The sequence below is a fragment of the Pelophylax lessonae genome (assembly GCF_965119305.1).
Source record: "Pelophylax lessonae genome assembly, chromosome: 2".
NCBI lineage: Eukaryota > Metazoa > Chordata > Amphibia > Anura > Ranidae > Pelophylax > Pelophylax lessonae.
This window is the reverse complement of record NC_138769.1, coordinates 116,601,703-116,615,513: the sequence shown is the minus strand read 5'-3', so window position 1 is coordinate 116,615,513 and position 13,811 is coordinate 116,601,703. Positions and strand designations below refer to the sequence as shown.

The following is a 13,811-nucleotide window of genomic DNA, read 5'->3' as shown; positions in this document are numbered from 1 at the left end:
CCAACTCCCGACACCCTGCGATCAGAGGTGACAGCCACTAAAAAAGCTACCTTCGTGACAGCGTAAGTAAAGGGATCTCCCGTATATCTTTAAAAAGGAAGGTTTTTGAAGAACCAACAAAACAAGGTTCAAATCCCAAGGTGGCAGAGGAGAACGTACAGGCAGAGTAAAATGACAGACACCAAGAAAGTATGTACGCACCAATGAATGGAAAGTCAAAGGTCTTTGAGAAAAAAAAAAAAAAAACTGCCAGACACTTGGCCCTTTTACGGTGGTCAAGCCAGTTTATAATCAACCCCCCCCCCCCCCCCCCCCGGGAAGAAAGGCCAGAACCTGGGCCACTGAAAAGGAAAGAGGAATGGACTCCTTGAACTTCCCACCAGGAATGTACGACTTCTACGTCTGATAAAGCTTTCTAGATCTAGATTTCCTCGTCTTCCACATGGTTGGAATCACAGAGCCAGACAAGCCCCTATCCTTCAAAAACTGGCTCCCAACAGTCAGGCCGTCAAAACCAGCGACCGCTAAATAGGATGGAAGATCAGCCCTTGAGACAACAGATCGTCCCTAAGAGGAAGCCTCCAGGGGACATAGGGGACGTTGGTGACCAGTCGCACCAGGTCGGCGTCCCAAGACCAGCAAGGCCAGTCCGGAGCCACCAGAATGAACGGAATCCCATCGGTTTTGATCCTATGTATAAGAAAGGCATAAACCAGATGGTACCGGCTCCATGGATCCACCAGAGCATCAGTGGTGTCTGCCAGAAGATCTCGTGACCTGGCGACGAACCTCGTCATTTTTTCATTGAATCGAAACCCCAACAGATCCACCTCGGGGGTGCTCCACCACAGACAAATCTGATGAAAACACTTCAGGATGAAGAGATCATTCCCCCTGGTCCAACGCCCGACAACTGATGTAATCCGCCTGCCAATTTTCCGCACCGGCAAGGAGCGTGGAGGAGAGGGCCAGAACGAACCATTATGCCCACTGGAGAACGCCGGACACCACCAGGGCTGAAAAACACACTCTTCATGTCGCCCTGTTGATCCACATAAGCCACAGACGATATTTTTGAGACATCATTCTGCCTTCTTAGGCCGCCTCCCTCGCCTTGGACAGCCTCGTCTGGAGTTGGGACTAGTCTCGCAGGAGTGTATCACCGCCATACACCCACCCACATCCACAGGCCCTGTACTAGCCAGCCAGCCACAGGCACTGTACCAGCGAGCCAGACACCCAAAGGCCCTGTATAAGCCAGGATACAAGAGAAATGGCCGCACACCAGGCAATAAGCTCACGATGAAAGGCTTTATTGAACAAAGATGCAAGGTTCAGCAAAATGGATGGTAGACATGTTTCACACGACTCACAGCATGCTTGTTCACTAGTAGTGAACAAGCACGCTGTGACTCGTGTGAAACATGTCTGCCATCCATTTTGCTGTACCTTGAATCCTTGTTCAATAAAGCCTTTCATCGTGAACTTATTGCCTGGTGTGCGGCCATTTCTCTTGTATCCTGTCTGCGGTGGTGATCCAAGGTCCTGCACCCAAGGCTGGCCGTGAAGTTCCAAACTGCCTGAGAGGTGTACATCTCTTTCTCTGTGCCTGTACCAGCCAGCCACCCACAGCCCCTGTGCCAGCCAGCCAGCCACCACAGGGTGCCAGCCACCCACCACAGGGTGCCAGCAAGCCAGCCATTAAGCATTAAACAAATATTAACATGTTCAGTACCAGATTTGTGTCAAAAATTTTATTTATTTTCCAAAACTTTAAACATACAAAATATCGGCCCATACCGATATGTTGTGACCAAAATATCGGTATCGGCCCTGAAAAAACTATATCAGTCTAACCCTAGCAAAAACCTCCTGGAGCTTTGAGGGGCTTGGAACCATTTTCTGAAGTCCCTGAGGAACAAAAAAAAACAACTTCTTATGGAATGCAAAATTAAGTCCCACACCGCCGACAAAAGCACCTTCCCTTTCGTAGAATGTGGAAGGTACTCTTACCCCCATCAGACTCCTAATGAGGTCATCCAGGGTAGCCCCAAACAGGCGCTCGCCCTGAAAAGGCAATTCAGTCAGGGCCCTCTTTGAGATTTGATCTGAAGACCAACACTTCAGCCACAATATACTCCCAAGCACCACTCCGAGACAGATAGCTTAGAGACTAACGGCAACAACATCCAAAGATGCAAATTGCAGACCCTGGGCCAACTGATCCACCAGTTAGCCTTAGGTGTGGAAAGGAAAGGCGGATGCTCCACAGTACCATGGCAGCTAAACCTGCCTGAGACCCTGTTCCTCCCTAGAGCTGCCCTACCAGAAGTTTCAGACAGCCAGCCGCGGGAGTGCATTCCGCAGAGAACGGATGTCCCGGTGTACAATGGCAGCTTCAGCTGCCCCATACAAGGTCCAGCTAGTAGGCTGCAAAGCCGTGGCCTAAATTTTCGGCCTGCCTGACTGCGTGGTACTCGTACCAGCTGTCCTAAAGCAAACCAAAAAAAGTCCACCCACCCCATAGCAGGCCCACCGACGGTGAAAGGGGGACAGTGCGCCGCAGGTACCAAAGTCAGGGGCACCAGACACCCCATATGAGCACAGGCAGGCAAGCCAGCTCAATGCCACTCAGGAAGGGGGAAGAAAGGGGGGGGGGACCCCGGCGGGACCAGCTACGGAGTACCTGGGTCCCACACTGCATCCAGGGAAGGAGAGAAGTGGGCCCTTACTTACCAATCCAGCGAAGCATGCGGGTAACAATCCCAAAACAGGAACCTCCTTGCCATTGAATTGGGGGAGCTGTCGGCCAGAAGGAATGCTGCGATTCAGGCCAAGACCCGGTCGTATGCGACCTTGCATGACCTTTAACTAGCGGACCAGCCCCCGTCCAGTGGGGCTATGTTGGGGTTCAACCGAGGGCAGAGCTATGGTCTGCAATGCGCTTGTTGGCCGGGCTCAGGGGATCACTGTTACTTCAATAGTTCAGTCTGTCGCTCAGCCCAGCAATTGATAGAAAATCTCCACAGAAAAAAAAAAAAAAGGAAGAAATCTAAAAACAGCAAAAAATAGACAAAAAAAAGCCAGGATCTCTGGCCCGTCAGGGAGACTAGGTCCTACTCCTGAACTAGGCAAACAAAAACTGAGTATCTCGAAGCAGAGAAGGGGATTATGCCAGCTGAGGATGGCCCACAGGGCGTGGCCAAGCTTTTGTGTTGCCTGATTAGTCCTACTCCTGTAGAGGGCAGCATAATCCTATGGTAAAGAATATGAATCGGTGTGTCAATTAACAGAAGAAAAATGTATTATATGCATGTTCTTTACCTATAAAAGCTTTGGATTTGATATTAGGAGCCCCAGTAAACTCGGTCACTCAATTGGCTCTCCATAGTATTTCCCTTTACGCCTCCTTTGACAGCTAAATAAAAGTCGGGTAGGATAATAAAGGGAGGGTTATGGAGCAGGATCAGCAGGGAGTATTTGTAAAGAAGGAGGTGGCTGTGCTAGGGAACTGACATTCCTGTAGTCGAAGTGAAAGAAATAAGTTATGGGGAGAGAAAAAAAAAAAAAAAAAAAGCACTATAAATAAGCACATAGAAGACAATTTAATCATAGTGTTACCACCATTTTCTTAAGTTGGTGGCCAGGTCTCTTTAAAAAGGCTAACACAGCGGAAGAGTCTAAAATGGACCATACTAGAAGGGCATCCCCCAACAATCCCTGAAAGGGAAAAAGGGATAACAATCGCCCACATAAAAGGGAAGAGGTTAAAAATCCACAGAGAGTATTTAGGCTCAACAGCCCTAATCGCTAGTGAACCAATCCTACAAATCTAGGCATCTGGCATTTCATTTCTAGATAGGGTTTGCAGAGCAGAGAATGCTCAGCAATACTTGAACTACAAGAATCCAGGAAAATGATCCTCTATGTAGGGTCTCCTGAGTGATCCATGCTGATGTCAGGAAAAGGCAGTAGGATGGACATAAAGACCAGTGCTGTGAACAGGGTCCAGAACTGCTGGAAGATGCTGAAGTTTCAGGCCTTAACCAGAAAAAGGAGCAACAGTAAACGTTCCATTTTGACCTTGTATGTCAAGAATTCCCTCAGGAGGATAGGACCAAGGAATATCAAGCACAAGGGTTGTACCGCTATCTGAAGAAAAAGTAGAGAAAACAGGGGAGTCCCTGTGGGAAGGGCTGCCAATTCAAGTTGGATAGAACTCCCAATTCCACTACAGTATAAATCCAAGGCCTCTGGATGTGGGCAAACCTGGGAAGACGCACAATGAGGCACAGGATGAATAAGGGCAACTAAAGATGTCCAGCCCCGACATCCATCCCTAACTGCATATACTGCTCTATGTGTGGCTACATGCAAACAGCGGTGGCCACTGTCAGGTTTTCATTTGTTTATACGCTGCTATTGACATGCCCTGATCATTCCAGCTGCAAGAATCCACCGATTCTTGCACCTGGAATCCAGTGGCTGCATGTAAATGGCAGTGTGAAACAAGCCTAATCCCACTGTTTTGGAATTCTCAACTTCTTTAAATGATAAAGTAATTTCTTTCAGAAGAAAACTACGAAAAAAAGATCCCTGCAAAAACCCAATCACGATTATTTCTATTTCCACTAAGCACTATCTGCATTCAAACCTGCCCATAAGAAAAATAAAAAAAACTGCAAAGGAATTGCATTCCTATCTGCCTGTCCTGTCATTTGTTTCTTCTATTTTTTTCTCTGTTCAAGTGCTGCTGGCTCCATCAGAATCTTCATATCCAACACTTTCCGACATCTGCCAGAAGCCATAGTTGTTGAACAGAGCAACAAGTTTTATACCTATTCTTTTAAACAGCAGAGTTGCTTGCTTTGGTTCCTTTTATTATTATACAACATTTATATAGTGCCAATAGCTTGGGCAGTGCTTTGCAACGTGCTACTGCCTTAAACATCAAGCACATATCGGAAGGGAATTGCAACTTTAGGAGCGGTTGTCCCCTATTCTAAAACAGGTCATATTTAAGCAGGTGGGAAAAATGGGGAGGGGAGTGGGGGTGCAGATCCCATAATGCACAGCAGCTCTGATTCTGCTGTATGCAACCTGTACTACCACTCAACTTTTTGTAGAGAAGGGAGATGACACAAACATTTTCAGACTGTCAAGGTCTAGATGTCTCCATTATCACAGAAAAAGTCCAGCATGTATTAATCTAATAAAATGATTGATTTGAACGGTTTATTTTAAAGCCATATCCTGTTTTCAATTTAATCTAAGTTGCCATGTAACAACAGATATTTACTACTTGCATGCTTTTTTGGCTTTGGTGTGCTGACAATGACGCGACCGCATACACAAGCTACAAATCTATTACAGCTGATTACATCCGTATGCCCCTTCTCTACTACATCACCTGCTTCCCCGGGTGCCAGTCAGGCTCTAGTGTAGCATAAATTACACAGTTTATCCTTGGCTTCTTTACGAGATCTGACACAAATAGACTTCTAAAGATCATCAACACAAACAGCAACACTCCCTCCCTCCCCCCACCCCCCACCACCAATGCCATCACACACCTGCACTTTCATTTGTTCATGTGCAATCTTCTCTGCCGGCTTTACAGAGGTTCAAGCCTTGGGCCCAGTTGAATCTCAGAGGGATAAAAAACACACGAGGGCCCAACTGTACAGGCATCGCTATCCTCCGTACAAGAGTTGCCTGACCCGGCAGCATGTTTATTCCAGGAAATTGTGTCATTCTGTCACTTAAGCTCCCTACAGAAGAGTTGTCCATCTCACATGCAAGCAACTAATCTCGCAGGGGTTACTCAAGGTAATCCCACCCCCCCCCCCCCCCCCTCAGCTCAGCTTGATTGGCTGCAACAGCAGCAGAGCAAGTTTCTGTTTAGTCAGATCATAGGGCTGTGCCACCTGCTGCACAAAATAAATAAGGGGATGACTTTACGCAGTGTTGTATAGAGAGGGCAACCAGCCATTATGTTAGTGGAGGTTGCTATAAACATGTTCTTTCAGTACAGGTTTTTCTTGGTTTGCCGAAGGCAAAATTATCGCCTATTTCAACATTGGATACTGCTTATTTCTGCACTTACACAGCGACATCATACACAGGAACTAATAAATCATGCACAGGAACTAATAAATCATGCACAGGAACTAATAAAACATGTAAACAGCTTAAAAGAGATGTATGGCTCCCCCCCCCCCCCCAAATTATAATAACATAGGCTACATGGTGGACAATGGATTAGCTCTCGTCTTATAGCACTGATCTAAAGAGTATAAAGAACATAGTCTGCAAAAAGTGTGTGTCCTTCCTGAGTTTACACATATACCCTCTGAGCGTGCCGTTTGGTAGTGATCATATAATCAGTTTGGTTAAGTAGCTTCTTCCTGAACTGGATCTAGTGTGTGAGTGCACTAAACGTGCACTGTGGCGTGCTGCAATGCATAAGAGTTGTGGAGTCTGCACTAATGGCGCTTTTCCACTGCATGGAACCGAACGGTTCGGCTCGCTTTTGTGCTTTTCCACTGCTGGTACTGCATGGTATGGTGTAGGAACGGTTCGGTGTGGTACGGTGGCGCTTTTCCACTGCATGGAACCGAACGGTACGGCTCTCAAAAACAGTACCACCTCGATTGTGGTTCTAAGAGGTACCATACCCGGTACCATATCCCACAATCCTTTGCATGCAGTCACTACTAGCCACTGATTGGTCAGAGAATCCCACCCACCCCGTTCTTATCCCACCCACTTAACTTTAGTACTACTTTAGTGGAAAAGCAAACCATACCGTACCGTACCGAACCGTTCCAACACCGTACCATGCAGTACCAGCAGTGGAAAAGCAAACAGGGCCAAGCAGGGCCGAGTAGAGCCGAGCCGGTACTTGCAGTGGAAAAGTGCCAATAGATGGTCCGTGTTCAAGGGACTTTAAAGTGGTTGTAAACCCGTAATATGAACAAAGCATATCCCTTTATAGTGTGTACTTGACTCAATCCAGAGCACTAAGTGTTATTTCTGTATGATGCATTGTTCCGATGCTATCTGCTGGAATCTCTGACAAGTTTTCAGAGTCACCCAGAAGTAAAAGAAAGTGACAGTGGAAGGAGCTCCAGCACACAGCCCGTGATTGACAGCCTCAGCTCTGTTACTATCCTGTGTGCTGTGTGAAGGGGGTTGTGTCCGTTCCCTCCAATCAGCTCTCCTCATTGAGCTCTGCAGAGTGTCATTTCACTGAATACAAAGCATTTTAACCATTGTTGCATTTCATTGCTGATGATCTCCTCAAGCTTCTTTTCAGCCACTTCCTGACTATTGTCATGCATTCCTGCATGGTATTTTTTAGGGCAGGTTTCCCAATGTTGGCAACATTGGACCATTCCTTTATTGCACAGCCTCCACTAGGAAAGTGTGTGCCAGCCTGCCAGAACACTTCGGACAAAGGGACTGAGTTGTTACCTTATGACAGGAAGTGCCTGTACAAGACACTGAAAATTATTTTAATATAATAAAATAAAATTTTTAGTGACTGGGTTTACAATTGCTTTAAGCTCACAACTTGCTACCACAACAGTCCCCTTTAAATTTTTTCTGACATTATTAACTCACTATTCTTTCTATAAAAAGCAGAAGCAGCCCCAAAATTTTTGATGCTTGTGCAGTGCTTTTCCCTTCAAATCTAATATTGCATGTTCGTTTTAATAGTCTGTTAAAGACATAAAATGTTTAGTTCATGGCCTGCCTTTATTATCATGATTTTTAGGTCAGACCTCATAAGACGTTAGTGCTAAAAGAGGAGTCACAGATAAGCTAGATATAGGCTACATGGTGGACAATGGATTAGCTCTCGTCTTATAGCACTGATCTAAAGAGTTTAAAGAACATAGTCTGCAAAAAGTGTGTGTCCTTCCTGAGTTTACACATATACCCTCTGAGCGTGCCCTTTGGTAGTGATCATATAATCAGTTTGGTTAAGTAGCTTCTTCCTGAACTGGATCTAGTGTGTGAGTGATTCCAGTATTATTTTGTGGGCTAGAAACTGCATTATCTGCAAGTTATACAGAGTGCCAGCAGCTTTTTTTGTGACACAGTAGTTGCCAAGGACAACTGCAGCACAGAAAAGAGCACTAAATCATAGATCAAATGAAAGCTGGTTGACCAAAACCCACCAAATGGGTGGAAAAAAACAGCAAATTCATTTTATGGAACAAAACCCACAGCCTGCCATGGACAAAAAGTAAAGTGACAGATTCTAGTAGGGACAGGTACCAAACAAGGAACTTAGGGGTAACAAAATAAAGATTTGACTTTTCGCAGTAAAGCTTGAGACATCCATCCTCCTTGCACACTAGTCAAAAACTGAGGCATGCTGGGAAAAGGAGCAGTTAATCCTGGGCTGGCCCACATTTAATCATCCTGTAGGCAGCAGTATATGTATGTACATATAAATTTGTGTCGCCCATAAATTCAGCCCAACATACCTGGTTTCGTCCTCTTCGCTTGCTGTAATTTCTTCTTACAAGAGATTTATAGTTTTCATTTTTCTTAGTTAAATAATAATACAACACACAATCAGCAACACTCTAAAATGGAAACAAAATGTAGTAATAAATTACAACAGTGCACTTTAACCACTTGAAAACCAAGCCTTTTCTGGCAATTTTTGTTTACAAGTTTAAATCAGTATTTTTTTGCTAGAACATTACTTATAACCCCCAAACCTTTATAATAAATATATATATATATATATATATATATATATATATATATATATATATATATTTATTATAAATTTATTAGCACAGACCCTAGGGGAAATAAAATGACAATTGTTTTATTTGTTTATGGCATAGTATTCGCGCAGCAGCTTTTCGAACGCACTTTGTTTGGAAACATTTTTTCTTAATGAATTTAAAAAAAAAAAAAATATAATATATTTCCCAATTTTTGTATATTATGCAAGATGCTGTTACGCCGCGTAAATAGATACCAAACATGTTACGCTATAAAATTGCACATGCTCATGGAATGGCGACAAACGACAGTACCTAAAAATCTCCTGGGTCGACGCTTTAAATGCCTATACAGGTTACCGGTTTAGAGTTCCATAGGTGGTCTAATGCTAGAATTATTGCTCTCTCAAACGTTCACAGGGATACCACGTGTGGTGCGAACTGTTTACATAAGATTGCCCAACTTATTTATGCGTGTGCTTCTGCACGCGAGCATGGGATTTATTTACACTGTCTTTCATTCTTTTTTGGATCACTTTTATATCTACTACAAGGAATGTAAATATCCCTTGTAATAGAAGGAGGACAGGTCCCCTTTATGAAGAGATCTGGGGTCAAAAAGACCCTAAGGCCCCGTTCACAGTGGGGCGATCCGACTTCCCGGGGCGACCTCACAGGTCGCGGCACGCTGCTCGCACCGTGACCTCGGAGCGGCCGGCACGGACTTCATAACATTGAAGTCAATGCAGGTCGCTCTAGGTCACCCCAAAGAAGCTCCGGACCCTTTTTCTAAGTCGGAGCGACTTGTGTCGCTCCTATTAGAACGGGTCCACAGCTTCTCTATGCCAGGCGACCTACGGCGACCTGTCAGGCGACCAGGTCGCCTGACAGGTCGCCCCAGTGTGAACGGGGTCTCAATCTCTCTTTTACCTTTCAAAGGAAAAGTTTTAAAAAAAAAAATTGTTTACTTCCACCCTGGACTGGGAGGGACATCATAATGTTCTTCTGGTCCACCAAGGCAATTAAAGATAATCTAGTCTCTCACTCGCCTTTGTGACCAGCCGGCAGCACTGTCGGATTGTTTCTCCGACGAGCCTGCGGAAACGGTAAGCCTGAGAGACACCGGCAAGCGGCAGGAGGGGACAGAAAGCCATCCAGTGGCTAATGAGCTGCCAAGATTGGCTTCATGAGAAAGCCAGCCACTGGGGCTGGCTCTCTCATGAAGGGGTTATGGCTGATAGCTTCAGCCAAAACCCCAGTAAACAATTTGCAAACCGCAATGTATATATAGGTATTGCAGTCAGCAAGTGATTAAAGTGGAACTTTAGTCCGAAAAATTCAACTGCTTGATCACTTCAGGCTGGCCCCTTTTGCAGGTATAGCTATGTGAAACATTACAAATAAATGTCTATGCCATTTAAAATCCAATAATACACTGTCTCACCCTGCTCTGCACATGTGCCAAAAATCAGAGCCACTGGCGGCCGATCTGCAGACCGCCTAAAGATTTACTGCTACTCAGGGGCTCCGGTGTAACGTTCGAAAATCATACCTCGTGAAAATTCCATACCCACGTCACTTCCTGTCAGAAACGTAATGGAACAGCTGAGCAGCGCAGCAGTGCGCATGTTCACAGCTCGGGATACGTCATTGAACAGCTGGAGGAGCTTAGCATTGCGCATGCTCGGAGGATATGGAATTTTCACGGTAGTGTGTTGTAACGTTACACTGCATCAGCTGTTGCGGCGGTTACATTAAAACATCTCAGCTGCAACATGAGTCATGTCCGCTCCTACCCCTGTCACTTCCCTGATCTCGGCTACTAAATGTAAAAGCGGTGGCGGGTTTTTTCATAGACCCGCCACCGCTTTTATATTTAGTAGCTAAGGTCAGGGAAGTGACAGGGATAGGAGCGGAGATGACTCATGATGCAGCCGAGATGTTTTAATGTAACCGCCGCAACAGCTGATGCGGTGTAACGTTACAACACACTACCGTGAAAATTCCCTACCCTCTGACCCTGCGCACTAGTAAGCTCTTCAGCTGTTCAATGACGTAGGTGCGACGTAGGTGCACCGGAAGCGACGAAGGTAGGGAATTTTCACGGGTATGGTTTTTTCACGGAACACCGGCTTCAGCAAAATGGCAGCTTCCAGCAAGAAGAAACAGAAGCAATGCTGGAGGCAATTTACAGAACACACTAATTTGAATAGCATAATTATGAATGTAGAATGTATGTTCCTTGCTATGGGAAAAATTGCATTTAACAACCAGAAGTACCAGCCACACTTCTAACGATTAGATGTTAAGGCCCAATTACATAATTGAGGAATACAATGACAGATATGGTGACTCAGCTAATAGGGTACTTTCAGTTTGCCCACATTATCCTGAACCAAGCACCATTCACACTTGTCATTAGGACTAACTGCAGATCCCTGCAACAACAATCACATATTTGTGCAAACAGTTGCGACTGCTCAAGGCTAAGGCAACAAAGCTAAAAAGGAGCCTTGGCTGTGAGCATGCATCCGCACATCATGTTACCTGCCGTTAGGGACAGACATTCGATTTTGGAACATGAAAAGTCTGCACCCGCAGCCGATCACCTGTACCCAACAGGGTGGCACTGGATGTGCAGATACATGAGGACAGTGCCAGACAATCACTGCTTTGTACAGCACACACCTGTGATTTTCACTGCAGGAATTCACAGATTTGTCACAGGAATCTGGAGCCATATGCTAACAGGTTGAGAATTTCAGGACAAATGTTGCTAATTGTATCTATGACATATACAAACATACCAGTGTTTATTAAAAAAAAAATAAAAAATAAAACTATAATAAAGTAGCACTAATACCTTTCTCTCCAGACAAGAAGCAATCAGACCAAAGTTTTTAGGATGCTGTACAAATCTGAAAAAACAAAATCTACAAATTAGGCAATACCGGAAGACATAGAACAGATTAACAACATATAGGTAATACATTTGTTTTATTGTAACAATTAAAAATAATTCACCAAGTTACTATTTCAATGTTTACTCCGAATGACAAATTAAATTTATTGTAAAGGGTTTAATTTTTTTGTTATATAACATACATGTTCTACTTACCTGCACCGTGCAATCGGTTTTACACAGAGCAGCCCGGATTCTCTACTTTTTGGGTCCCCCACTGACAGTCCAGGCTCCTCCCCTGCTGAGTGCCCCCTCAGCAGGGCAACCCTTTTGTTATGGGAGCACTTAAGCAGGCTCGCTCCCATGAATGGATATTGTCCATTCACATAGAGCATGGCTCAGCACCTCTCCTGCTCTGTCCTCATTGGCTCACTGGCTGTGATTGATAGCAGCAGGAGCAAATGGCTTCCACTGCTGCATGAGCCAATGAGGGAAGAGAGACACAGGAGAGCCGATGCTCTCATGCACATCGTTGGATCAAGATGGCAAGTATAAGGGGTGCTGGGGAGGGAGCTGCATTTATGAGAATGCAATAAGGTAAAAAAAAAAATCTTCTGCCTTTAGAAGTACTTTAAATTTATCAGAAGTAATCCTGTTGCAAGCAACAACTCGTGACATGATTGCTAAGGGCCATTTGATACCAGGATGCACTGCACCACAATGTGTGCATTTCCATGATGCATTAGGGAGCATTGCATTAGAAATCCCATTTAACGATGCCCACAAATATAGGTCCTAAAGCATAGCACAATGAAACAGAACACAGCGTCAAAATGCGGCTGCTTAGTTCACAAAAACTTTGTAAAGGTAACAGCTTAAGCAAAACTAAACCCAAAAGCAATCTATTATGTTGTAGCATACCAATTCTTAGGTATGGTGGCTGCATTTGTTTTCTTATTTAGGTTTTCTTTCACCTATTTTCACCTGGTGATATGGACAGTAGGTCTGTTTTTCAAAAGAACAAGCTGTCCTGCAGATGTGGCAGGGATAAGGGATTGAGGGATAAGACAAACCATTTACTAGTGATAGGAGTGATTACAATAATTAGCTTTTGTTGATAGAAACCTGGGAAAAAAAAAAAGGTTACAGTAACTGCTTATCAAGTGTGAGCTGGAGTTTGACTTCAATTTGTTAGTGTATCTAAATCTGCTAGTGCATTCAACAAATGCCCCTGAGCTTCTTCATCCAAAGGGGAGACACTAAGGCCTCTTGCACACAATACTCCTGTTTGAGCATCTACTTTTTTCCAGACTTTTTTTTTGTATGTATTTGAGAGTATTCGCGAGCATTGAGGCTTAAATTACTGACCAAAAATGCAGATTTTTCTCTTTTGTTCTTACTGAAGAATGCACAGCGCTTGTTTACGCACCTGTGTGCAAAGGCACATTACAATTAATGGGCTGTATTTTAGCTCAAAAAGCTGTACTGAGCATTTTCAAGCCGCGAGATGCTCAAACAGGAGTATCGTGTGCATGAGGCCCAATACAGGAAGAGCGTTACTGGCCAGATCACCGGGTTATAACGGAGAGAAAAAAAGCCTACAAAAAGTAATCTAATACAGCCACCCCACCTAATGATTGGGAAGCTGCAACAGGTTAGATTTTTGACTTTGGGTTTAGTACGGATTTAAAAAGCACATCTTATATGCAGCCAACCTTACTTAAAGGATTTTGAAAGTGTATGCTTAAAACAATGTCTCAGCACCACCTCCTCATTCCTAAACTACCACACTCAAAAGTACACAAAACTTTATAAAACCCTAAAATATGACAAGTCACAGACATGTGAATAAAATAAACTCAAATATTAAAAACACAAAACGAATGTGGGTCAAAAAAAATGTCCAGACAATATCATTTGTAGTAGCTTCTATATTCAGTAGTCACTCTGTATGAAAACCATCCTGCTTTCAAACACCATCTAGAATTATCACACCTTGTATTAACCGCTTGCCGACCGCCGCAAGTACATATACTGCGGCGGTCAGCCCCTCACAGGCAGAGTGACGCATCGGTACGTCACTAGCCTGTGAGGCTCTGGGGAGCGAGCGCCGCCGGCGGGGCGCTCCCGCGCGGCCACCCCCCCCGCGCGCGTAACCG

General features: G+C 44.6%; 1 protein-coding gene across 1 annotated transcript in view; it reads right to left on the bottom strand.

Moving 5' to 3' along the window:
• Positions 1–13,811, bottom strand: part of NCOR1 (nuclear receptor corepressor 1) — a 310,428-nt gene that overhangs the window by 164,191 nt on the left and 132,426 nt on the right. The window contains exons 13-14 of the mRNA XM_082245149.1: positions 11,614–11,668; positions 8,499–8,600 (exon numbers count right to left, since the gene is read on the bottom strand). Coding sequence (XP_082101275.1) covers positions 8,499–8,600; positions 11,614–11,668 — 157 coding nt within the window. The remainder of the gene's footprint in view (positions 1–8,498; positions 8,601–11,613; positions 11,669–13,811) is intronic.